This window comes from Eutrigla gurnardus, assembly GCF_963514095.1.
Source record: "Eutrigla gurnardus genome assembly, chromosome: 13".
NCBI lineage: Eukaryota > Metazoa > Chordata > Actinopteri > Perciformes > Triglidae > Eutrigla > Eutrigla gurnardus.
This window is the reverse complement of record NC_139936.1, coordinates 2,968,892-2,996,347: the sequence shown is the minus strand read 5'-3', so window position 1 is coordinate 2,996,347 and position 27,456 is coordinate 2,968,892. Positions and strand designations below refer to the sequence as shown.

The 27,456-nt window shown below is 45.1% G+C and overlaps 1 protein-coding gene across 12 annotated transcripts; it reads left to right on the top strand.

The window, feature by feature from the left end:
* The first annotated feature begins 681 nt into the window (after nucleotides 1-681).
* Nucleotides 682-27,456, top strand: gapvd1 (GTPase activating protein and VPS9 domains 1). 12 transcript variants are annotated; one of them, XM_084023953.1, is made up of 28 exons: nucleotides 682-827; nucleotides 7,752-7,970; nucleotides 9,039-9,306; nucleotides 9,411-9,983; nucleotides 10,063-10,146; nucleotides 10,230-10,364; nucleotides 11,193-11,385; nucleotides 11,952-12,032; nucleotides 13,421-13,575; nucleotides 13,865-13,994; nucleotides 14,124-14,249; nucleotides 14,333-14,506; nucleotides 17,130-17,267; nucleotides 18,774-18,908; nucleotides 19,388-19,507; nucleotides 19,783-19,860; nucleotides 20,536-20,882; nucleotides 20,967-21,054; nucleotides 21,821-21,853; nucleotides 22,493-22,564; nucleotides 23,239-23,367; nucleotides 23,568-23,694; nucleotides 23,777-23,889; nucleotides 24,633-24,980; nucleotides 25,533-25,746; nucleotides 25,966-26,038; nucleotides 26,122-26,319; nucleotides 27,117-27,456. In XM_084023953.1, exons 2-28 carry the CDS (start codon nucleotides 7,786-7,788, stop codon nucleotides 27,255-27,257), a joined length of 4,458 nt encoding a protein of 1,485 aa, XP_083880079.1. In that variant the 5' UTR covers nucleotides 682-827; nucleotides 7,752-7,785; the 3' UTR covers nucleotides 27,258-27,456. The 12 variants fall into 12 exon arrangements, with proteins under 12 accessions (XP_083880079.1, XP_083880074.1, XP_083880075.1 ...); XM_084023948.1 differs by having other exon boundaries at nucleotides 22,493-22,621; XM_084023949.1 differs by having other exon boundaries at nucleotides 13,418-13,575; nucleotides 18,777-18,908; nucleotides 22,493-22,621.

The following is a 27,456-nucleotide window of genomic DNA, read 5'->3' as shown; positions in this document are numbered from 1 at the left end:
GAAGCAGGCGGTAATAATTCATGTTAAAAGGTTAGGTGTAATAAGCTAAGGCTTCAGCCTACACCTTTATGGTCCTGTATTTTTTTCTTGGATATTTTTGATGCATGTTTATCTATTGTTTATTAGCAGTGTATTGAATCTTATAAGTTACAAATGATAGAAGATAAACTAAAGTAAAATGTTGCCAGTATATACAGACTGAGGCAAATATAGTGGTATAAGTATAACACATTTTATTTACAAATATAATGAAATAAAACATTAATTCAGTGCTACAAAATTATTTCTACAAGGTGGGATCCAAACAAATTGATGCCTCGGGTATTTCATTGTCAAAAAAATCTCACAAGGCCATTAATAAACAAGCATGTACACATATCTACTTCACAACCATATGCAACAGCAAAACTCCTATTTTATTTCAGTACATTATACAGCACAAAATACTTTTTAATAAATTAAATAATAAAAACATCAACTTTAAACAGAGGATGTCAACGGAAATTTTAATTTTAGTTATTATCCAGTAAGATATCAGGTCAAAGGTTACCATATAAATCCGCTGTAGGATTTGTCAGAAATTGCACCAAAATTGCTCTGTGAGAGAAAAAAAACGATGGTGTATAGGCTTCCTTTAATGTGCGCATGCGTGGTGCGCAGGTCTCCTCGTGATGACAGCAAATGACAGCACTGTTAGCTCCCGCAGAAGCCAGTGTGAGACGGCTAGCCGCCAACACACAACCCCCCCTCCGGGATCTAGACATCTAACTCCGATCGGCCGCGTACCGGAGCACCAGCGGACAACCAGTTAACGCCACACACCTTCGGTAAGTTGCCGAATTTGAAGATAACCCGTCGTTCTCGTTTGGTCCCCTCGGGGAGGGGGGGAGCTTGCAGCACCCGAAGCTAAGCTAACTGAAGCTAACTAGCTCGTCGCTAGCTCACCCCTGTTTGACTAGCGAACGTTAGCCGAGTTTAACTTGGGTTAACGTGCGAGGGCTAGTGCTACGGGTTAGCTAGCTCACCAGTTTTTTTGTTTGTTTTTTTTTTCCTGTTTGTGCTCCTTCTTAAATCACTGCTTTTTTTTTTTTACTGGTGCCAGTGTGGCTAACTGACTGGGTGTACTGGTTTCTGTCAGTTTCCCTTCATAGCATTCAGTTTGACCTGAACGCAAGCTACGTGTTTTTTTTTTTTTAATTTGAGATGTTTCTCATCTAAAAGCTAAGGCAACGCTAGCAGACGTCTAACTTACCCCAACTCTCTCACCTCTCGGTGTTTTGGCTGAATGTCCGGCTAGCTGCTGAGGTTAACTCAACTTACACCATCGATTCAAGGACACTGTAAACTTACAACTGGACGTTAGAGCACGAAAAACGTTTTCTTTCTTTTTGTTTGTTTCAAAATGTGCCCACACCCGCCTCTGAAGGCAATGAGCTAAAGTTGTAGCATAATAACACAAGCAGGGAGTTCGTATTTGTGTCTGCCATTAAACATAATTCATGTTTATACTCTTTGTGGCATTGAGAGAGCAATCCCCCCATATTGTCCAATATTGCTGAAGTAGATGGATATATTTTATTAGGGTATATTATTCAGCTATAATCAGATAAAAATATGTTGATAATAAGACTGTATGGTCTTAGAGCTAACATGATAAATTATAGAAAAATTATAAATGTACAGTCATTACCTTCCTCTTTGGCATTAACTAGTATAGTTTAGTTTTAGTGTTGAAGCCTGACTTCACACTGCAAATCTACCTTTTTTAATAGCTTTGAAAGTCACTTTGTTGTGTGAATGAGTCTAAAAGTCAACATGACGTCGTGGTGACCTAGAAATAAGGTCATCTGGCTGCGTGAGACTGAGAGTGGGATGACTGGTAGTTCAAGTGTGACCTGGGGATCACTTTCCTTGTTGCTTTTCTGTGACTGGAGTTATAACATACCTCGGCTCACTCTGCTTTGCCTGATAGGATGCAGCACACTGCTGAATAACTTCAGTTGATGCAGATAACGATGTGTCCTGAACTGTGTGCATTTCCTGACAATCTGTTTTTCACTGATTACAAATTGTTTTCAAGAGGGTGTTGAGTTTGTGTGTGTGTTATTTGTTGCTTCAACTTGTCATGACAGCTGCTGTGCTTCTTAAGGATTTTGGTTTTGGGCACGCTGCACATGAGGTGGTTTCATAATTTACTTGAAGCCATTTCACTCAATATTAAGGTTGACTGTCTGCCTGACTGGGGAATCCTAACATTTGATTTGACCCACCTCCAAGGGTCCGGCAGGAAAGCGAGGCTGAACTCGCATCTCTTGCCCAGTTAAGAAGGTCTCTCCTCTTGACTGAGATCAACAATCCCATCCAGACTAGGGATGGGATGATACAGGTTTTTATCACGGATCAGGATAAAAAGCACTTACAGTAAATCGATCGTGGGGAATTTCCGTTATCAGGATAATCCAGAATATTCAAGTGACTTGAAAAAGCTGTATCATGGTAGACGAGTTAAAAATAGCATCTGATTTAAAAAAAAAAAAAAAAGAAATCCAGGATACAAAAAAACATTTTCCAATGTATTTCTCCATGCAGGAATACCTTTAATGATTTAGGCTGATCTTATTTAAGATTTTATTGTTTTTCACTAAGTGATAACAGTATGCTCAAGTAGAGAGTAGGAGATTTATGTATACTTTGATGATTAATGGGATAATATTGCAATTATTTTGGCCAGGATAATGACATTTTCAGACTGCTGGCTCCTCATCAACTGGCAAAATAAAAAAACTAATTATAGTAGGAAGTTGCCTTCGAGGTGGCAAATAAAGTGACTGCCCTTGTGGTAAACTGGATTAAGTTGCATGATGACTACATCTGCGATACAAGTGGTAACGTTGTACTTCAGCACGACTAGTGATTCATGTTGATGGTAAATACAGTTTATCCATACGATGTCCAGCTAACACCCTGTGGTGTTTATTCAGGAATTCAAGCTTAAACACTGTTTTCTCAAGTGAATATGAAACGGGTCTAATCCGCCCCCCCAACATACTGTATTTGGTGTGGAAACATGGATTTAAGAAGACTTATCTTGTGTGCGACTTTCACTTTTTGCCACCATTACAGCTTTTGTTGTGTCAGATGGGTGTTGTCATTCATTCCTTTGGGTCAGTGGAGACCTGAAGGGTGGAGGAGGAGGAGGAGGAGGAGGAGTGAGCATTGTGGCCAGAGGGTCACTTCTTAGATCCCCAGACTACAAGGATGAATCTGGGTGGGGGGGTCAGTGAGAGAGTAATGCTTGCCCCTCCCTCATCTTCCCCAACTGGCCAACTCTGAAATCACTGATTCACTACTTCCCACTCACTATCCAGGGAGTTCTTCTGTGTGGAGGTCTATGTGGGGGGCCTGTGTGGGGGTCTCTGTGGGAGTCTGTGTGGGGGTCTATGTGGAGGTCTTTGTGGAGGTCTTTGTGGAGGTCTTTGTGGGGGACTATGTGGAGGTATATAAGGAGGCCTATGTGGGGGTCTGTGTGGACATCTATGAGGAGGAGCATGAGGAAGACTATGTGGGGGTCTGTATGGAGATCTATGAGGAGGAGCATGAGGAAGACTATGTGGGGGTCTATGGGGGACTATGTGGGGGTCTATGAGGAGGATCATGAGGAGGACTATGTAGAGGACTATTTAGAGAACTCTGCAGGGGATCACGGAGAAGACCGTATTGAGGACCATGTAGCGGGCTATGTAGAGGAGATATAGGATGGGACAATATAGGATTTTATTGCAGATCGCACTAAAAACAGTCTCAATAAGTAGATTCCATTATTGTGAATGAATAAATTGTGTCTTTACATGAGTGATTTGAAGTAGCTGTATCTGTAGATACATGGTAGATGATCTACAATCATCTTGAAGAAAATTCTAGTGGGGTTCAGTATCCGGGCCAACGGGGGGCTGATGTACTTGGTGTTCAGTATCTGCTTGCCGGTGTAAGACATTATCAGAAAGGGAAGTGTGAAGAGGATGTTGGCTCAGAAACATGAATACCTTTTGTTGAAAGTGAAATCCTTTGAATGTTTATAAAAAGCACCTTGTTCCGTTCGTCGGTCTTTGTGTGTGTGGGAGAGGAGCCGGCTGTGTACCAAACACCTTTACTCCTCTGCTGTGATATTTCATAAAAGTAGTGTTTTTATAAGCTTTTCGCATTTAAAATAAAATAATTTTGAACTTTGAATCTTAAGTGGTTGGACTTCCTCCAACCACTCCATCCTCCGTTTGGTCTTTGCCCTGCTTCTTGTCTCCTATGACTTGTCGTCATAGTTGTATTGCTGACACTGATGTTTGGTTGGTCCTCTGATATGAACCGTATTGAGCGGCCGTCCTGTCACACAGCTCAGGAGGCTGCAGATGATCCCTTCCCCGCTCACGCTGTCTGTTGTTTAGTTTGGTTTCTCTTCTGCTTTGGAGTTCCTCTGAGCTCTCCACGACTGACTCACCAGGTGGCTTCATGCAGTCGAGCGTACTGGAGCGGACGGGCAAACGCCACTTAACCTCCTCGCTCGCCGCTTAATAAGCCCAGTTGTTTTTTCACTTCCTTACCGAGTATGTGAGGAATGTGCTCATTTGAGAGACATGAGCGCTGACGTGGAAGTGTCACATACCTGACAGTTAATTCGGATGTTTGAAACAAATCTGTGTTAAGCTCCCTTCTGTAAGTTTCTCATGTGATACAATAACGACCAATATGTGTCACCGTTTCCAGCCTTTCAAATGTGAACATTAGCTGCTTTTCTTTGCTTTATGCACTCGTTGATCTTTAATGGATTTGGGATTTTTAGTCGGGCTGAAAAGCAGTTTGATGACCTTGGACTCTGGGACGTTGCGATCGGTATTTTTCACTAATTTCTGACATATTACAGACTAAACATTTCATCGATTAACAGAAAAAATGATCTATTCGATATGAAAATAGTTGCAGACCAAGTTAAAACCCAACTATTCACACCCTCATAACCTTTTAAAAGAAGGTCTACACATTTCCAGATTGGGCCACAACTAATTATATCCATATAATAATAGTACAGTAGTGGCAGATATACTCTACAACAAGGATGACACATTGCAAGCTCCGTCAGTGGATTAAAATGGTACTCACGTCCTCCTGAGTGGGCGTGGCCATGACATCATGCTTGTGACGTGATTAAAAACTTCACATATTTTATTTGTTTATTATGATTTAGTTTAGGGGGAAGGAGGCATGGCCATTTTTATTCATTTTTTTATTTTCAAGGATTTGAAACTTTGTCATTTGAAAGCACCAGTCAGAGTTAGAGACGGTAGTTCTGTTGATGCCTGAAATTCAGCCAGCCGGTCGGACACATGATTAGTATTTTTGGCCGTTTTCCAGGCTGCGTCTGACAATACGATCTTTGGGAAGGATCAGAAAGGTGTTTTACTACTTAACATGTTCATAGGGAGCAAGTACGTAGTTAAAAATGTGTAAAAATGTTGAGTCAGAAACCCAGTTTTTTCATGGTCGGAGGGATAAAAATACTCAAAATGTTTAAAATGCCTTTCTTTTTTTCCTACTAGTATGCAAGGATTGGCATTAGGTTTTGAGTGTTTCTTATACAGTTGGGAAGTGGTCGTTGATGTCGAGCTGAATCTACATCAGTGAGTTACGTAAGTTTAAAATAAGATATTTTTTGCTGATAACTGACTGATCGTTTGTGAGTTTGTTATTTTAGTTGTTGATCGAATGCAGCAGCCGGTCGGCCGTCACATTTCTCACATAATGAGGAGCAGCTGTTGCTTGTGAGGAAATAAATAAAAAAATTCTCCCCAAATCCCCGAAAAATAACACAATATGTTGTCTTTGTATCAGAGTGATATTTAACTAAAACCGGTCCTGACCCGTCTTTTCACAATGATGATGACAATCCATCCCAGTAATTGGAGATCAGTAGTAATCACTGTTTGTTCTCGGCTTGCCAAGAGAGTTCAATGTTTAGCCTATCATTATGTGTTTTAAATCTGCATAACCAATTTGATTTGTCAGACTCATCAACTCTGACGTCGTGGTTGTCTGTTAGCTGGCGAACAATGGCAGCGCCTTGCAGTCATCCCCACTGTGATGCCGTTTTCACCAGGCTGCTCTCATTCTCCTCCCGGAGCCATAACTCCACACTTAAATCTGTCTTTGCTATGTTTTGCAGCCGGCGACAAAGAGGCTTTTGTGCCAGTGATTCACCAAGAAATCATTCAAATTTTATGCACTCGGCTTGTGTTCGTGTGTCTTGGCCGTGTATGTGTGGAAAAGGGTTTTTGCGTATATACGTGGCGTCTCCTGGAGCTTGTGAAAAGCGTGCTTTTGTTGTCGTTGTTGTCGGGCGCGGAATGCAAATGATCATTTCCCTTCCATGACGCATCATCAACATCATCGAGCCTGCGTTCAGCCAGACCTGAGGAGGGAACTATTTCCCTTTTCTCCTCTAAATACAGTTACCTTTTAAATGCAGCATTGTTCAAATAATGAATGATGTTAATGAATAACAAAATTAAGGATATAGTAAAGCTGAATTCAAACTGAATTTATTCCATCACATTCACCATCATGTTGGCACATATTGAACAATATATAGAAATCAATTCCTTCAACACATATGACACGTGCCTACATCAGCTAATAATGTTGTTTATCGTGGCCAGAATAATTGCAATTCAGGATAATATCCTGATAATCGTCAAAATCTGCGTAAAACTCTCAAAATGGTACCTAAACATACTGGCATCACTTTCTATTTTGTTAATAAGCAAATATGTTTTATTGCGTCACAGATGAGACACACAATGTAATTTTAGTGATTAAAAATCTTCAAGAAATTGAAACAAGACAAAGTCTTGTATCTCCCAAACTTTGCTATTGCGGGACTTTGCACTTTTTAAATAAACTTTATAAACCAGCCATTCCACAGAGATAAATGTCTGATAAATCACAACCTTGTTTAGATGTGTTATTGAAAACGTATAATAAAATATAAATACTTACTTAACAGGTTCACATTTGTTCCCTCAAATCAGTTTAACAAGCTGACCTTCCATATTGGATTCAATGTTAAAAGTAGGCTAAACATAATAGAACAATGGGTACGTTCTGGCTCCCTCATGTGCTTCAAACGTGTACTGCAGATATCATGTTAATCAGACTATTGGAAGAAATTCTGGTGACAGGAATACAATGTCCTGTGTCCCACCTTTGGGACTTACCAAAACATAACACACTGAATGTTGTCTTTGTATCAGAAACTGGTCTTTAAACTTGACCCGTCTTTTTCCAAGTCTTCTTCAGATCCTCCCTTTTTTGTCTGAACAATCCAAACCCCAAAGACTTCCAGTCTACAATGATATTACACAGGAACGCGGTGAATCCACTTATTGGAGAAGCTTTTCTTTGATAAACGACAGAAATAAAAGTACCAGTTGTTGTGATTAAAATTGTGAGGAGTAATCAAGCACCTGATTAATTTCAGCTAAAATAAGAGGCTTTTATTTATTCTAAATGGTCTCAGAGCACAAGCTGAGATACCTCTAATGACATCATCATCATCAGGGTTGTTTTCCTGCACTTCAACAAAGCCTCTCCAGAGCCACGGTGGCCTCAATACATCTGTGTTTCATTTGATGAAAGGTAATTTGAGCTTTTGTTCAGTTTCCACACACGCATTCACGTTCTCCCACTTGTCTTTGTTGCTGCAGTCGTTTAGCTCTCTGCCCGTGTGAGCCGGTGAAGATGGTGAAGCCAGACATCCACACTCTGGCCCACCACCTGAAGCAGGAGCGGCTGTACGTGGCGTCGGAGAAGCAGCTGATCCAGAGGCTCAACAGCGATGTACTGAAGACGGCGGAGCGGCTGTACCGGGCCGCCTGGATCGCCAAGCAGCAGAGGATCAACCTCGATCGTCTCATCCTCACCAGGTCAGACCTGCCTTCAGATCGGCCCGGGCTCTTGGGGGGGCGGGGTGGGTTAACAAGGATGTTTTTGACCAGTTGTTCTATAGGTCCATTTACGTCATTATATTAACCAGTTGAGCTTTTCAGACACAAAAAAGCTGTGATATTTGCAGCTTCAGCAAAGCCAACATTAAATAAAAAACATTAAAACATTTAAACTGGATGCATGTAGTCCTTCGTAATGAGGCAGCAAAGCTAATTTAGTCAGCGGAGCGCCGGAGGGAAACCAAAGTGCCCCTGAATGTCACATCAATTTACCAAAACTGACATCCCAACTATAAACTATAAGCCTTTTAAGGCAACAAAAGATGGTAACACTCAGTTGCCGTTTTTCTGAGCTCAGCTACCTGTTACTTTCTAGAGACGACCTTTGACATCAATACAGCATCATAGAAAGCGCAGCTTTCATACCTTCAGGATTTCCAAATACCGTGGTGTACCAAAACCCTGACCAAGCCCAATTCAGAGCCGTGGCCAGGTCGTGTTTAGCCTAGCTTAGCATAAAGATTGGAGTCAGGGGGCTAACGGCTAGTGTGTTAAAATGTCGTTTAGTACCCAAACAGAATTATAAAATTACACTTTTTATCCGTGCCTGTGATTTATTGTTACTGTATCGTGGTTTTGTGGTTTACAGCAGAAAGAAGAAGCTTTGAATGAGAGAGAAAATAATACGAATGCTGCTAAATGCAAAACTTCTCCTTGATTTCAGAACTGAGTTGAAATGTTTTTAAATATAAGGATGTGGTGTGCGTTTCTAAATGTCAATGTGGTCGTGGTAAGAACACGTCTGATACTGTACGGTGTTTTTGTGAGTACTTGGCCCTGTCACTGCAGCTTAGATCAGTTGTCAGTAGGGAGGCCGTGATCTTCTGAGCAGGCGACCTAATGCTTGTACTTGCTTGTCTAAAGGTGGATGCATGTCAGTCACAGCTAGGTTGGACGGTTTGTCTTCTACAGCTTATAAGAAGCTAGGATGTCCCCTTTTGAGAGACCTGGTTCACATGTAAGTAATGAAAGCGTTCTGCTCTGCAGCGCCGAGGCCTCTCCAGCCGAGTGCTGCCAACATGCCAAAATGCTGGAAGACACGCAGTTTGTCGACGGCTACAAGACGCTGGGCTTCCAGGAGACGATCTACGGCGAGTTCTTGGCCCGGTTGAGGGAGAACCCCAGACTGGTGGCTTCCTGTCTGGTGGCGGGAGAGAGGCTGAACCAGGAGAACACCCAGGGGGTCACCCACACGGTCTTCACCTCGCTGTATGGCAACTGTATCATGCAAGAGGATGAGAGCTACCTGTTGCAGGTCAGCGACCCCACACGTGTTTGTTTGTTTTGTTTTGTTTTTGGGTTTTTTTTGCAAAAAAAGTTTGTATCTGGTGTAACTTTCTTTCTCGCCAACGCCCCCAGGTGTTGAGATACCTGGTGGAGTTCGAGCTGAAGGAGAGCGACAACCCTCGCCGCCTCCTGCGACGGGGAACCTGTGCCTTCAGCATCCTCTTCAAGCTCTTCTCCGAGGGCCTGTACTCGGCCAAGCTCTTCCTCACCGCCACCCTCCACGAACCCATCATGCAGCTGCTGGTGGAGGATGAGGACCACCTGGAGATCGACCCGGCCAAGGTGACGGAGCGCCTCACCCCGGCCCAGCAGGAGCGCTTCGGAGAGAAGGGCTCCGACGGCTACAAGCAACGCGTGCAGGCGGCCGTGGAGGCCAACGAGGCCAAGCTGGTGGCCCTGGTCAACAAGTTCATCGGTTACCTGAAGCAGAACACCTACTGCTTCCCCCACAGCCTGCGCTGGATCGTGTCGCAGATGTACAAGACTTTGTCGTGTGTGGAGCGTCTGGAGGTGGGCGAGGTGCGCATCATGTGCACAGACCTGCTGCTCACCTGCTTCATCTGCCCGGCTATCGTTAACCCGGAGCAGTACGGCATCATCTCAGACGCCCCCATCAACGAAGTGGCCCGCTTCAATCTAATGCAGGTCAGTGGGGCGGCGTGTTTGAACGTCGTACATGTGGGAGGCGTTGGACTGTGTGGATTTATACGTTTTTGTTTCACAGGTGGGGCAGCTTTTGCAGCAGTTGGCCATGACCGATGATGACGCCGACCCCAGGCGGAAAAGCCGTTTGTCCAAATTTGATAAGGTGTGTGTCTGTGTGACAACCATTGGGATGTTGAACATATTTTCTCTTCGTACTCATTTATAATTCTTCGCCTCCGTCTGCAGAGTTGTGTCGCTGCCTTTCTGGATGTGGTGATTGGAGGAAGAGCGGTGGAGACCCCGCCCATGTCCTCAATGAACCTCCTGGAAGGCCTCAGCAGGACTGCCGTCTATATTACACACAATCAGCTGCTCATGCTGGTAGGATACTTTTCATTTGCTATCTAAATATAAACAATGAAGGAACAATGCATGGAACAAGGTGTTTTGATAAAACTTTAGAGGACCTTGCTGCTTATATTTGCATATTTCCCTGAAACTCCTACAGCTACTTAAAAAGTTCCAATACAAGTTAATTTGCAGGCTTTGGACTAAATAAGGAAACTGCCCAACGATACAAATCTGTGTAGTAAACAACCTTTTGGAGATTCTCAGCGTGTTTCAGTCTGTTAGATGAGGGATGTTGATTCAATGCAAGTGTTAATTATTCAGGCAAAGTTTGTAGTAATGTTGAGCAAATATCTTGTGACTGCCAGTCAGTTTAGTTTATGGTTTCCATGTGACCAACGTGTCATCATTATTGTCACAGAACATCATTTTTTTCAGTGTTTACAAGTAAATTACTATCAGTTCAGTCATGACCGCGTAGATCACGTTTTGAAAAAAAAAAGGAGCCGCAGTGAGTTACTATCATGAGTACACGAGAGCTTTTAATAATATGTGACAAACGCTTCTTCTAAGCAAAGTGTCATGGCAACCTACATACGGCTAAAAATAGGCTGGATAATCTGTGTGGATGAGTCGGCTGCGAACGAAAGCAGGAATTTGGAAAGAGGGAAAGCTCTGCATTCACTTTGTGACTCTAGCGTGACTTAATTTTGACGTTTATGTCGGGGAAACAAACAGTTGCGTTGCTTTTCTGTTGATTCTAAAGCTCGTCAGCTCACGCCCTTCATTAGAACGGCTGTTTCCTTCTAAATGATTTGCTATCACGGTCTAAGGAGTGACATTTCCCCGCTTCCTGCCCAGGTGGACTTTGTGCGGAACGTGATGGCGGGGGACCACCTTCGGGAGGAGGAGCACATGGCCCTGGAGACCCTGGTCGCCAACGTGCCCCAGTCTCGCACCGTGAAGAGCAACAGTCTGGAGCTCACGCCCTCAAACACGCCCCAGCTCTCCCCAGCCACCACTCCTGCCAACAAGAAGAACCGGCTCCCCATAGGTACCGACATCCACCTCTCGTCTCCACGGCGATTTCACCGAATATGAACCGACGTGCTGCAAGTGATGCAACCTCTTAGTATCTCTCTCCTCGCTTCATAGAAACATCAGAGTTTGAAACTGGAGGATAGAAGTGTAATATTTTGCCTAATGAGAAGCGTAATAAACAAGTATAGTTGAGTGGTGATGACTAGTGAAAGGCCCCGTGTTTTATAGGAAGCTAATGAGCTTCTTCTCAGCTTGTTATGAAGATAATTAGCATGGCCTGGATTGAGGCTCAATTACAGAAATGACAACCAATTAAATTACCAAATATAAATGAACTAATTTTAATTGGAATAGATGGAAAAGATGCATGGACCACCTTCATTAGCATTCTCAAGACAAATGATGCTGTAGCTACACCCCTTAATTAGAAATGAACCGCTCGTGCTCGCTACTCTGAAATATATGGAAAAGAAAATATCTTGCCTTTAAATACTTGGACATATTCTCAGATGTACTCTGTATTCTTTCTCCAAACCCTTCTCCTTTCCTTCTACTGCTGCCGCCACCGACAACGTCCAGGACAACACTTAGCGGCTATAACATCCTGGGACCCCACGAGCACCGCTCTGTCTGCTCACATTCCATTAGTAACCCCTTTTGGTGGGTAGCCCGTCAGTCCTGCTAGACCAGAACTTAACCCATGTCACTAGTTGTTTTCACCACGTTGGTTTGTTAGATGCCACTCACGTCTAGTAACCCTCGCCTCGCCGCCGTCGTCCTCCTGCTCTCACCATGCTTCGCTTGCACTTGTGCTTTGGCTCATTGTTAGAGCTGAAATGTTTTCCGTTCGTATTCTAAGTTTTTTTCCTCTTTTTGCTTCCTCATTCAGTGGATTATGGCTTTTCATTACCAGGTAGAGTGGGAATGGGGAGTGGGAAATCTAATCCATGTTCCACCTGTCCTCCTCCTGGTCTGTGCCTGAGTTGTGGTTAAAATAAAGTAGACGGCACTAGTGCAATTACTTCCCCACAGTGGTGTTAGCTTGTGTGTGCATCCACTCGTCTCAGAGGAAAAATCAATTATAGTGACGATATCAAGGATCATATTGGCTCTTTTTGTTTGTAAAAAAAAATAAAAAAAGAACTGAAGGAAGTTTAATTTTCAGATCTCTTAAACATTTGTCAAATGAGATAGTGTCATATAACCGCCGACCTTTTCATTTTCTACAAATTGTTCATTTTTATGATTTGATGGAAACGTTATTCATCCTTTTTTTTTTACTGAGATGGGGAAAAAACAATCCAGGAAGAGTGAAATGTGGTCAAATGTCTTGATTGCCTTACGTAACTCTCTTGAGATGACTGGAGATGTGAGAGCCGGAGATCCCGTACAAATCCTCAACTCCTGGTGAACTCGAGCGCTACCTGGTCCTCTACTTACTCAGTCGTTCATTTTTAATGTTTTGAGATATAACAGGCGTGTGGAGCGAAAGAAAAGGAGCATGGGGCTGAAATATGTCTTCTTTAGAGTCACATGCCATTTTAATCCCAGATATTGTGAAAGTGAGACGTTTTTGGACGAAGGCCTGCTCAATTAAACATGTTTCAGCACAGGATGTACTAAATCAAGAGTGAACATCATATTTTTATGTTCGGTGTATTAGAACTTCTAAATACATATATCTAAGTAATATGGCTGATTCTTTTGTTTTCCTGAGATATCTAGAAAAGCTGTCTATGCACTTTTATGTGTGTCTCTTTTCAGCTTCACTAACTAATGACTATCTTCTCATTTAAATATGAGAGAGAAACTGGTTCAATGTCACACCAGTGTTTAGCTGCACAAGGAAATAATTGGAAATCACTCAAAAAGTAATTTCTGACATGTTTTTCATGCAACTAAAAGCTCATTTGTAAGTGGTTCTCATCACTCGAGGATGAAGCATTGGTGTGACATGCCGGATGAGAGTCTCGGTTGTTTATTTTTGTTTATTCTTGTTTGTTGACACATAACCAACTAACTCCCTCCCCGACTCGACCAACCAGCAGCTGCTCGTAGCCGCAGCCGTACCAACATAGCCCAGGAGGGGGAGGCAGAGGCCAGCTCCCAAGAGTCCCTGCAGGAGCTGATGCCAGAGGAGGTGCTGGTGATTTCACTAGGAACCGGCCCCCAGTCCGTCCCAGGGATGATGTCAGAGAATGAGGTAATGTGATTTGAATTAATGTGCTCATTTGCCGAAGAGATGATGATGATGATGATGTGATAAATTCAATGCCATATTTTTTCCTGTCATTGAAACGGGATGGAGACTCCTCAAAGTGGGTGTAATGCATTTTGCGGTGCGTTGTGTGTCCTTGCAAAGTTCTGCATTTGATGAACAACCGTGTATCTCATGCATAACTCCCTTATCCAGATTTAACCGCCGTCTATGAATGAGATGATGCCTCTAGCAAGTTCGCAACCAAACACAAGTTAAAATATCTGTTTTTCAGGTTTTGAACCTGCAGATGGCTGACGGGGCTCAGGGCGACGGCCATGCCGATGATACTAAGCAGCACGGTAAACCGGACAAAACCCTGCGCTTCTCTCTCTGCAGCGACAACTTGGAAGGCATCTCAGAGGGTCAGTCTGATCACACATACGGCTAGAAACTAGTATTAACATCAGGGAACTCTTTGCTTCGTTCATTGTGGTTATGATTGGACCTCCATGTGATCTATGTTTGTATTTATTACCCCCCTCCCCCTTCAGGCCCGTCCAATCGGTCCAACTCGGTGTCATCTCTGGACCTGGAGGGAGAGTCCGTCTCTGAGCTGGGGGCCGGACCATCCGGGAGCAACGGGGTGGAGGCTCTACAGCTGTTGGAGCATGAACAGGGTGTGTGTGTGTGTTGGTATTTCTCAGATGACAGTAATTATTGCAAACGTCTAACATGCTGTGTGTGTGTGTGTCTCCTTCAGCCACCACTCAGGACAACCTGGATGACAAACTGCGTAAGTTCGAGATCAGAGACATGATGGGCCTGACCGATGATCGGGACATCTCCGAGACGGTCAGCGAAACCTGGAGCACCGACGTTCTCGGCAGCGACTTTGACCCCAACATGGATGAAGATCGACTGCAGGAGATAGCAGGTGGGGGAGCGCCGCTTGCTGGCTTCCTGCGTCAGGAGGCAGATTGATTGATCTGCACAGCCTGCGTGATTATTGCACGTTTCATGAGGGGGATTTTGCCACACGTGGAGTCAGGGGGAAATGTCATCACCTTGTGGTTTGTGGGGGTAATAGCATCAAAAGGCAGGTTCTATGAGGAAATGCAACCCGTGATATCAGCATTTAAATCCACATCATAAGTAGGTCTGTTATCTACTGGAGCTGAAAGTATGTTTCTACTGGTTTAATCTAATGTAATCTAATCTAATGTGTTGTTTCCAAATTCAGTGCTTTACTGCAATAATGCAATTCAATAATGCTCAGTTTGAGTAATACGGTTTATCTCCATTTGTTTTTTAATACTTTTGCAAGTGAATAAGAAAATCCCTCAACATGAATGTACTCTGACTACAGATGCCCTCTCCACTTAACTCACTGATTTGATCACATAGACAACAATTTATTTAATAGAAATTGCATTTCACGCGAGCATGAATAGATCCTTTGAATTAGTCATGGAATCGATTTTTATACTTTTTGTTTTTTAATATTTTCAAACATGTGATCTGACAGGAGCCAACCACTTTATGAAACGTACATATATTTCTTTCTCATGCTGCAGCAGATACAAGTATCAAACCAAGCGCTTAAATGCATGAGAATTCAGATAACATCTTCTCTGTTTAAAAAAATGTTAAATTTAAACGTTAAATTATCACACCCATGTCTTTTTCGCTACCGACCTCCATAAATATACCTAAAGTCTTTATTTGCATATTTGTTATTGAGGATATCAAGTTACACAACTTCAGTATTATGATGCTTGGATTAGGTTCCTGAATACATCTGTGTGTATCTGGAAGTATATATCTGTATTCGAAGTAAAGCACATTATAAGAACATGAATAATCATAAGAATAGATGCTGATCTATAAGATAAACATCTTCAGTCGATGGTGGAGGGCGACTTTCACACGTGGGTTATAAAACCAGCTGTGGACAGAATACTTGAGCCTTCCTGTTATCTTCCTGTCCCCCTCACTCTCCTTCTCCCCCGCCCGTCTCTCTCTCCTTCTGTCTCTCTGACATTCACTCAGTCCCCGCAGTCTTATTGACCTTGGTTCCTTCTCATTTGCATCCACCATTTTTCATTCTTCGGAATATGGCGTTGGGGGACTTTTCCATCATTAAGTGAATTTACTGTGATTTCCTTATGTGTTTTCTCCAAGGGATTGGGTTATGAGATGCACATTAAATATCCATTAATACCTCATTATCCCACTGATAAGATTACCATGATAATGAGGCAGAAATTCTAATTGTTTCACTTCTTGTTGTGCCACTCATTTAATCATCCACCTGAAAGACAAGTACTCTGCGCCCCTACCTTGAAGACTGTAAACATGGACAGCGGGGTAGCGCTCTCCCGCCGCCGATGAGGGCCCTGCCCCCGCCAACATCGCCGCACACCGGCGGCGAGACGCTGGCGAGCACGCGTGCTCATGGCGTGCGTGTGCCGTGAAGTGGAAGCGTGGCATACCAGGGGGGTGGGGCTACCGCGGGTCGACTTTTTTTTTTGGTCTTGAGCCCTGGCCGCCGACTCCGGCACACACCTGCGAGCTCCTCCGCATTCTTCCGCCTTGTTAGGCCGCGGCGTTCCCAAACAGAGACGGGAGGGACGGCGTGCTGAGGACTATGTGGGAGAGGGGGGGGGGAGGCGAAGCGGTAATTTGGTTGTGAGTAATGCAAGGCTTAATCAACGGCTCAAAGTCACGGCCCCGGAGGCCGGGGAGCGGGGTGAGATATTGCCATTAACCTCTGACCTTTTTGGCACAGTGGCGTACGAGCCTGTGGGTCCCAGCATGAGATGCACATGACCTCCAACTCTCTCCGTGACTCTGTGTGCAAAGCTCCGGTCCTCTGAAGTCCACACAACATTCAGAGAGCTTATCTCAGGCCGTTTTCACCGTGTTGTCAGACCCGAGGACACGCTGGAAAAATGATGGAAGAAGGTTTTAATTAAGATTTAACAAATGAAAACAACTTATGGGTTAATCAGCTCAGTTAATCATCCGGGCACCGACTCTCAAACGGGAGAAATTTCTACTTTTAGCTGCTTTTATATCATTTTTGACAGTCAAAAACTAGCAATTTGAAGACTTTTTGTACTATTTTATTCATCATAATTGTATGGACGAAACTGTTCATTTGTAGATTGTATAACAAAACACAAGTGATTAATCAGTTGATAAAATGACAAATCTTAATCATAAGTTTGCAGTCCTGGTACCACATATACAAATGTACACAATATTTCAACCTTGTCCCAAAGGTTTACTTTCTGAAGCCGCCTTCTCAAGTTCACATGTTGCTCATATTTAACATCTGAATAATTTATTAGAGCTAATTAGAGAATATGAATCAACACCAGAGCCTTAACAGCACATACAGACTTTGTTAAGTACAAGAAAAGGTGCCTTCAAGTTGACTTTGTGACTAAAGAGGTGACTTCTTACTTCTTAACAACAACAACAAATAAAGCTGGTTCATGCTGTGGATGGAGGTTGACTCTCTCTCTCTCTCACACCCTCTCTCTCTCTCTCAGGGGCAGCGGCGGAGAACATGCTGGGCAGCCTGCTGTGTCTGCCTGGCTCGGGTTCAGTCCTGCTGGACCCCTACGGCTCCACCATCTCCGAGACCACGAGCGAGGCCTGGAGCGTGGAGGTCCTTCCCAGCGACTCAGGTAGGGAGCCGGCAGTCTGTATAGTGGACTCAAAGTATCCCACAATGCATCTGGAAAGGTAGCGAACGACCGAAGGTCACCAGCCGACCGTCATGTACCATCATGCATTGTGCTGAAGGGTAGTGTGTAGCCTGATTGAGACACATTTATGAAAATAATATATTAAATGAGAGTAGAGCAGCGGATCACAACACAGATGGCCACAAAGTATTTTTAGTTTATTTGGAAGAAAAAATACTGTTAATTCCTCCGCATCGACAACGGCGCCGTATACGGCTCCTTTTTGTTTTTACCTTTCACAATAAAAGCCTGAGACATAAACAAGACCACGGGGAACTTAAATTCACTCACAAAATAGCTTAAATGTGTATTTATTATATTCAATTATGTTTATAATGGCTGGCTTGCTGTTGAGCTCAACATACAGTCTTCTATATCGAACTCCCTGACGAGCAAATGAGTGATTTTCGAACACAACCCCAGGTGTGGTTTGCACGGCGCTCTGTACCCCCAAAAAAAACAAAACACTGCGTGCATCTGTCATCGTATTTGTGTGCGCTAGCCTGTCTTTCAAGGCAGATCCACGTGTGCCAGTAAAAGGCAGCTCATGGGTTCCTTAGAGGCCCACCAGGTGTGTGTGCACCTGTGGTGGAGCAGTGGGGAGGGAAGCCCAAGGACAGCAGCTGTCCTCAGTCAGCTTCCCTATCTGGCTGAACACGGCGTCGCTCTGAGGCTGGTGTCGACTGTAATGTTGTGAAAACAGTCACCCAGGACGCTCGACGCTGCCAATCCAAACACACATTCTTACAAATTGTAATTATGCTTTTCTTTTGTCTGTTCTCGTAAATTGAACATACCTTTTTAATAATGAGAAACGATGTGCTTAACCCCCCCCTCCTTTTTGAAAACCAGTGTTTTGTGAAAATCAGCAGAGTGCTTTTATTAACGGCGTTTAAGTGTTTCTTTGAAAAGCCTGGGCCTTATGTTAATTGGAGTAGTACAGCGTTCCAATATGTGCGGCGCAGGAAATGACATGCATGAGTGTCTTGATTGCTTTTTGTTCCGTTTGCTGCCCCTGTTCTGCTCGGTAATGGCGCGATCGGAGGCTCGCTTCGAGTGCGATGCTTGTTTCATGGCTAGGCAGCAGAAAACTACACTCTGAAGAGCACTTCACCAACACATTATTACTAACGAGCATGCAAATGAGTACTGCTGTTAGTGTGGAGCCTCTGGGTTCGACCCAACAGCTCCGCTGGGTAGCAAAGAATTGGCCGTACTAGCTTTATGGTTTGGCTTGGCAGTTATAAGACACGATAATGTATGCTTTGTTTGATTTCCTGCATATGTGCACGCTTGGTTTCCCCGTGATCGTAACGAGGGGGGGGATGACCATCATCTGTTGCAGACACTTTGAAATTCATCCACACGTCAAGTAAGAAAAGTACACTCATGTGTTTTGTTTTTTTTAAAACACTTCTCTTTCCTTTTTTTGGGGTCCGCTTCCAGAAGCACCGGACCTGAAGCAGGAGGAGCGTCTGCAGGAGCTGGAGAGCTGCTCCGGGGTCGGCAGCACCTCCGACGACACGGAGGTCAGAGAGGTCAGCTCGAGGCCCAGCACACCAGGCCTCAGTGTTGTCTCAGGTATGAATCTCACCACTCCTCTCACTCCTTCTGCTTTTAACCCTTTTGTCCATAAATTGAAAAAGTCCTCCTCGAGTGTGCGTCATGTTGTTCACCGGGGTAACGAGGTCTATGGATGTCTCTGCATGGCTTCGGTTATTGCTGGTCGTCTTTCTATGCGTGGGCTCAGGTGGACACGCTGCGTTGACACGTGTGAAGTAGTATCCCAGATTAAGAAGCCGGCGCTGATGTCCGCGGCTCAGCTCGCAGGGAAAAACGTCCCGCGGGATCCAGGTCCGGCGGATCGTCTGCATCTGATGATCACTCTTATGTGTGACTTTCCCCACGACCCATGGGAGCTTACGCTACCAATTTGGAGTTCCCAGCGGGTTGAGAGGGAGTGTATGGTCTAGTAAAGAGAAAAAAAGATGCATTGACTGCAGAGGTGATATCGAGTGGCTTTCGTCCCGAATGTCGGCTCATGTGTGTCTTTTTTTCAGGCATCAGTGCAACCTCAGAAGACATCCCCAACAAGATCGAGGACCTGCGGTCAGAGTGCAGCTCAGACTTCGGGGGGAAGGACTCTGTGACCAGTCCAGATGGGGAGGAGTCAGGCCACGGTAGGAGAGAGTCACATCCCCGCCGGGGCTGGCTTAGCCATCCGTTCAGTGTCTGTATGCTCTAAACACCGTCAACCAGAGCTATCGATCCCCGCCACTCTGGAGCTAAATCACTGTTTAATTCTCAGCAACTGTACTGTAGTTATAGTTAGATATCCTTTTGTTGGCCTGGCTGGGGAGTCAGCAGGCTGTTATCTGTTTAACCTAATGATATATTATTTTAAATAACAGAAATGTGAGTCTTAATGGTCTGGTATCCTCTGGTGTTTTTCCAGGAGCACACCATCTGACGTCTCCACCCTCACAGACTGATTCCTTGCTGGCCATGTTCGATCCCCTCTCCTCCGCTGAAGGTAATTTGCATTCCCAGAATGCTCCGCAGCCAATCAGAGCTAGAAATGAGTGTCATTAAATCCCCCCACGCTAATGTCACGGGGCTCACAGAACAGCTTGAGCTCTGTGGAATTAACCGAAAGAATCCCTTCTCCCCCCCCCCACCCTCAGAACGCGTCGCAGCCTGATTGCCGGGTCATATTATTAAGTGCAAATTAAATGTCATTTCATTCGGGCCATTTGGAATCCCACATTATCCCTCGCCTCCGTCTCTGTGCGGTTTTTGTTTGTAGTGCAGGTGGAAATAGTGCAATGGTGGTGGTGGCTGTGTGTCTGTGGCAAGGTGAAGGGATGACAGGTTGAGAGACCTCACCCCGGGCTCTTTGGCACCGTCGCCCCTCGCCCCACTGTGCTCATGGCGCCAGGCTGCCATTGGAAGCTTTTCAGGAGAGAGTCTACCCTTGGAACAGGTGGCCTCCCTCTACCGAGGGCCCGTCCCCCACCAACATCTCTCTTTAGCACTCTCCCCCCACTTCTGAGCTGTGTTTGTGTTTCTACTGGTTTTAGATGTTTAGATTGTGTGGTGCAGGTCAGCTAACGTATTTTATTAGTATATTAAAGGCTTTAAAAAACAAATAATCAGGGATATCTTTTTTTTATTCTCACACTTCTTTTTTTGTTGTTTATCACCTCAGGCTCCTCCACCGGAACAATAGTGAGGCCCAAAGTGCACTACGCCCGGCCCCCTCACCCTCCCCCCGACCCTCCCATCCCCGAAGCCAGTGCCCTGGGCCCGGAGACTCGCCACTCTCTCTTCACGCCCCACTACCTGGTCCAGGCCGAGCTGGAGCACACCAAGCAGCGCCACTCCTTCCCCGACAGGCTGGTGCGTAGCCGCAGCTCCGACATCGTGTGCCCGGGTCGCCGGCCCACGAGCGACCCCGGCCTGAACCGCCGGATGGCGGTGGAGGAGCGCGACCCCGCCGGGGCCTTCGCTCTGGGACCGTCCTCGTCCCCCAGCAAGGACTCCCTGAAAGGAGAGGTGAGCAAACGGCTGCCGGTATCAGCTTTAAAATAAAATAATCAAATGTTCGTCTAATAATAATGTATGTTCTCCATCCCGAAGGTTGAGGACAGGAAGGACAGCGACGACGAGAAGTCTGATCGCAACAGGCCGTGGTGGAAGAAGCGTTTTGTGTCGGCCATTCCCAAAGGTAAGCAAACAAACCACATGGTGTCGTTTTAAAGCATGCCCTCTTTTCTAAACCGAAAAATGAACTTTTATACGTTGAAAAGTGATCCGTTCTTTTTGTTTTCCTCCCGATAAAAGTTCTCTTAATCACAACCGACAGGAAATATTACACTTTAAAGAGCAGAGCGGAGGAAAAAAGCAATTTATAAACGGGAGAAAGAGAATGATGATCCATGTTGTCCACTCCATTGCCGATGCTCCTGTTGGAAAATCATGTTTCTTGTTGTTTGAAGTTACCTCAGAGACGTGTCCGCTCCTTTTTTCTCTCTCTCTCTCACGTCTCACTGGCTGCAGATTTATATAGACTTTTCAAAGCTAATCAGTCATCAGAGGAGCTTTAGCTGTGTAGATTGTGTGGCTGTAGCCCTCCCAGCAGTGCTGTCAGCCAGCGGCTAATGGTCATTAGATGGACCTTTCTGTCATCGGCCGCTGATAGATGACACATCTCCTGTTGCAGTTCTACTCTGCCACCATCTCTCATACATCTGTCTGGGAAATAATGAGCTGTGCCCACACAGAATGACTGCTTATTACTCTTTTTGAGATAATGACGTTTCTTAAGTAAACATTAAATTGATATTCATAAAAACCACCCGATCTCCAGCCAAACCTCCGTTAGACAGCGTCGGTGTTTGTCCCGGTGCTCTGCATGGTGACGTGCGGTCGGCTGCCGGCGAGGCAGCAGCCCGTGTGTGAAAGGCCAACCCTGTCTGTTGTGTCCCTCACAGTGCTGTATTGGACGGCTGAGAGTGACATCCCAGGTAAACGCTTCCACGCTGTTGTCATTGAGCTAGCTTCCCCCCTCCGCCGCCCCCTGCTGGAGCCGGCGTGCTGCGCGCCCCCCTCCATGCTGCTTTGTAGATGTCGCCTTAGAGCCGTGGAGCTGTGATGTGACATGGTTGTAGTTCACACACCACCACCACCACCACCACCACACACTCCTCATCCATGCATCCGTTTTATATCACCCCCTCCTTCCGTTTGACCATTTTACTGTATAGAGAATACAGAATATCAATGTAGACACTCCACCCTCTGCTTCCTGTGTGTGGTGTGTGTGTGTGTCATCAAATTGTCGACTGTTTGTCCTGTTTGCACCTTTGTGTTAATAGGATAAGCATTAGCGTGCTTATTTACAAGCTGTGTCAGCAGGGTTCCAGTGGACCTTTGTGATATTCTGCTATGAACCGATGGTTGAAGTCACCATGGCGATATCCTTTTGTTTTGTTTGTAACGTGTGATATCATACATCCAACATTTAAGTCTCAGTACAAACCATGAAAAAAACCCAAATACCTTAGATTGTGTGGCTGTCAGCAGGCGACTCATGATCAGCTTGTCACCCCCGGCGACGGTGAAGGCGGAGTCAGTCCACTGATCACATGTCTCCCCCTCCACAGCGCCGATAGCTGCTTTTCGGAAACGGGACAAGCAGGAGAAAGACGACATCGTCCCGGAGCGCGTCCCACAAGGTCTGTCCCGGTTCGGTTTTAGTCGCGCTGCTAACCGGTCGGGTGTAACGGTACACGGTGCGTACCTTGGTGTTTTGGGTCGGCACGTTTTCGGAACAATAGGGACATTTCTTTTTTCTTCAATTATTTTGAAAGTGATAGAATTGCTTATTTGTCCTAATTCTTACTTCAACAGTTAAGTCAATCAGATCCTGACATTGTCAATAAAAATAAATGAATAAATCAGAAATGTCTGTCATGTTACTGTAACTCCCAGCGATCAAAAGTATTTCTGATTGTGTAATCCTCCATCATAACCCTCTGATTAAGACTAAAATACACATGTGGAGCTCCAACACTTTGATCATTTGTTTAAGTCTGTATAGATAGTTAGATAATTTATTGATCCCGAGGGAAATTCAAGATAAACGCAGCGATAACATTAGTTTCTTTGGCTCGTGGGAATCTGCAGTGGGAGGAGCCTGATATATCTGAAATATCTAAATATGAAATATCTGAAGTTTGGTGGTGCATTGAGCTTCATTAACTCGGCTAACTGTGCTAAACCAGCTAGCATGCTACAGCTAACGGCTGTTTGGGACCACGTGTACCGTAACACCCCCCCCCCCCCTGGTCGTCATGGATACATCACGCAGGCTTCCGTTCTGATGGATCTTGTGTGTCGTGTTCCTCAGATGAGCTGTCGCACCGACATAGCTCTCAAGCCCAGGCAGCTGAAGACATCCTGGACAAGTACAGGAACATCAAGAGGACCAGCCCGAGTGACGGAGCCACAGGTGGAGCTTCCTACGACGGCACCGGAGGTCTGGAACCAAGACCACCTTCCTGTGTGTGTGTGTGTGTGTGTGTGTGTGTGTGTGTGTGTGTGTGTGTGTGTGTGTGTGTGTGTGTGTGTGTGTGTGTGCGTGTGCGTGTGCGTGTGCGTGTGCGTGTGCGTGTGCGTGTGCGTGTGCGTGTGCGTGTGCGTGTGTGACACTTTGACTGATTTTGTACGTGTTGACAGATCTTTGCGTCGAGGACAACGTGCACGACTCTCCCAGAGAAGACACCCTGCAGAACATCTCCACCGACGACCTTCCAGACTCGGCCAGCCAGACGGCGCATCAGCACGACTCCAAGTTCTCCTTCAGGTCCGGAGGGAAACCCACAAACCCAGCCAGGTTCTCCTTCACTTAGCGGACGTTCTGACGTTTCTGTGTGTGTTTCTTCCAGCGACGCTAAGAAGAAGTTGAGGTTGGCGTTGTGCTCTGCAGACTCGGTGGCTCTGCCCATCATGGCTCCGGCAACCACACGAAACGGGCTGCCGGACCACATGGACTCCGAGGGTAAGGCGGTCCTCGTGCATCCGTGCTGTTCTCTCCCGTATCGATGACCTGCCAACTGGATCGTGAAGATAATTTCAGAGCGTGTTTAGACTCGCGGAGGGAGAAGTTAAAGTAGCGTCTGCTAGACTGGAGGTGTCTTTGTCCCCACGTCTCCGTCGGGAGCACCAGCCCTTTTACTGTTGGCAAGCATCCAACCTGCCGAACGTGTCCTTAAGCGAGACACCAGACCTGCACCACCTTCACCTCCCGAGTCGCCTTCCAAGGTTTGGGGCAAGGTTGAAAGAGAATCCCCATATGGCCCGTTATTAAGCCATCCTTCATATTAAGAATACTCCTGTATCCACTCAGATTCAACGTTTTCAGGAGAAAGATGGAAGCGTTCTAGTCGAGTCAAAATGAACCTCTTAAAGCTATGGTCTACATTCTGAAATCAGTTGACGAGCCAATGGGAGCCTTCCGGAGCAATGGCTCCCATTGGTCAGTTTCTATGCAGGCCTACGGCTGATAGACTGAATGTTTTTATTCCAAATCGTAGACCATAGCTTTAAGCTTTCCTCGCAGCAGTTTGTAGGAACCATCACCGTGACCACAGGACACTCACAATCATCTGGTCAACAACAACACCATAAAAGTCCCGTCTCCGTGGCGATCAGTCACGTTGTCAGGTGGCGGCGGCGGCGGGTTGATCAGATTACAGCAGCTGGCCGTTGTGGGTCTAATGGCGTCATCTCTCTCTCTCTCAGACAATGAGATCGTCTGCTTCCTGAAGATCCAGCTCGCCGAGGCCATCAACCTCCAGGACAAGAACCAGATGGCCCAGATCCAGGAGACCACGCGCTGCGTCAGCCGCTTCGACGCCCGCACCTGCAGGAAGCTGCTGGCCGCCATCGCCGAGGACTACAGGAAGCGGGCGCCGTACATCGCCTACCTGACCAGGTGTCGTCAGGGCCTGCAGACCTCGCAGGCCCACCTGGAGAGGCTCCTCCAGAGGGTCCTGAGAGACAAGGAGGTGGCCAACCGCTACTTCACCACCGTGTGCGTCCGGCTCCTCCTCGAACACATGGAGGCCAGGACGCTGGACTTCATTAAAGGTACCTGAATATGGACGAATCCCAACTTCCCACTTTCATTTTATACATGATTTACAGTTTTATCTCTTCAATACCACAACAAAAAATAGGTGGTGGTGATACTTACACGATAAACTCCTGGGATTTCATCAAGAATCAGGATTAAAAAAAGGATTATTTAAATATAATCAAGAAATATCACAAGTGACTTGAAAAAGATGTCGATGTACGATTTAGGATTTTATAGAAATGTATCACAAATCATGATAAATAAAACAAACCACTCGCAATAATAACAATAATCGAGATTATTTTAGATTATTTGATTGTTTTTCATTAAACTGTGACACAGTTTAAGAGTTTTAAGCACATTTTGATGATTATCAGAATAATATGATGACTTGTAGTTATCTCGGCAGCATAATGGTGACATTATTCAAATCCTCGTCACAAATATAATGGTAGCTTTCTTTCTATAGACTCATAAGTAGAGATTGATTCACTTTTTTAATTAAACAAAGTATTTGTGTGTACACATTACCCTGAGCTCTGAAAACGTGGTTTCCTCTGCAGCGTTCCAGGGCTGCACGGCGTCCGACGACAAGACGGCGGCGGTGGAGGACTTCCTGCACAACCTGTACGGCGCCATGGCCTGCGATGCCATTTGGCAGTACGCTAGCGAGGACCAGCTGCAGGACGCCCAGATGGCCATCGAGCGCAGCGTCATGAACCGCATCTTCAAACTGGCCTTCTACCCGAACCAGGACGGAGACATCCTCCGAGACCAGTGAGCGGCTTCATGAAGATTTAAAATTATTATTTTAATTATATTATTTATGATTATTAGTGGTGTGAAGTCTGGACCGTAGCAGTCAGGAGGAACCTTGAAAGCTGGTTGTAGCTGCTGGCGTTGTTTGGTAGAAAACCAGAGAGGCAGATAAATATTTAACATTGAGATGTTGGATTGTGTCTCAGATGTCAAAGTGAGCTGTTTTATCCCACGCAGGCTTTTCCACGAACATATCCAGCGGCTCACGAAGGTCGTGACAGCCAATCACAAAGCTCTTCAAATCCCAGAGGTATCTTCTCCGTCACGTTTATAAATATCTGTATTAAGGAAGAGACTTGGTGGGGAAAAGGTCACAGCTGGAGTTGTTTGCAGGTGTACCTGAAGGAGACCCCGTGGCCCGCCGCCCAGTCTGAGATCAGGACCATCAACGCTTACAAGACGCCACGAGACAAAGTCCAGTGTATCCTGCGCATGTGCTCCACCATCATGAACCTGCTGAGTCTGGCCAACGAGGACTCCGTCCCCGGAGCCGACGACTTTGTCCCCGTTCTCGTCTTCGTCCTCATCAGGGTGAGTCACGCTAGAGCCCGACCGATAAAGACCGATTTTGAAGGCCGATATCGATACAAATGTTTGTTGATTTAAAAATCAGAGATTCCGATATATCGGACGATATATATATATTTTTTTTCAGAAACGCGTAACAAAACATCAACAGTTTTCCTTAACATTAGTTATTTGTAGTTATTTATGAGTCTTCACTAAAATAATGATAATGCAGTTTAAAAATAAAGTTGTTTATTTTATTGTCACAAGGAACATCAAAATATATTAAAGTTCTGATAAATAAAATATAAAACTGTAATATAAGATATAAAACTTAAAGTCCTTTGAACAAAAACACAATAACAACAACAACCAAACACAAAGTTACCAGTATTAAAAGACTTGGTAAGCTTCATAAATATAACTTCCAACAAGACTATTCTGTTAAGTTCTATAAGGGTTTCGTCCGTTTTTATTTTATTTTATTTTTAAAATATTCATTTATCGGCCATTATAAATGCCGATACCGATAGTCGGCCGGCCGATAATATCGGTCGTCTGTAAGTCACGCTGCATAGATTTTTACCTTATTGATCATTTATTGGATTATTCTTTTATAAATGTATATAAATATTCATCAGAGGAATATAATAATGATTTCCCATATGACTGCATTGTAACTGCATACAGAGTGCTCCCCGCTAACCTGCGTTTTTTTACATATTTACATATTTATGATTGTGATCCACGCTGCGTTTCACGCGAAGGCTCTCTCTCTCAGCGGCTAATGTGGGCCCATCCCTGCATCTCCTCCCCTCCAGGCAAACCCGCCCTGCCTGCTGTCCACCGTTCAGTACATCAATAATTTCTACGCCAGCCGGCTGAGTGGGGAGGAGTGCTATTGGTGGATGCAGTTCACCGCGGCGCTGGAATTCATTAAGACCATCGACGATCGCAAGTGAAGCAGAACAGCCACCTGTATGGGCAGACTGCGGGGGAAGGAGCCGGGAGACGGGAGACTTCCCAACCAACTGCTCCCTCTGCACAGCTTACCAAACCTGGCCCGCAGCCTGCTCCTTATTTGTATAGCTTGTACATAGCCAGAGACGCTGAAAGAGTACAAATATATATTACTGTATGTATGTGGACAAATCCAGGTTT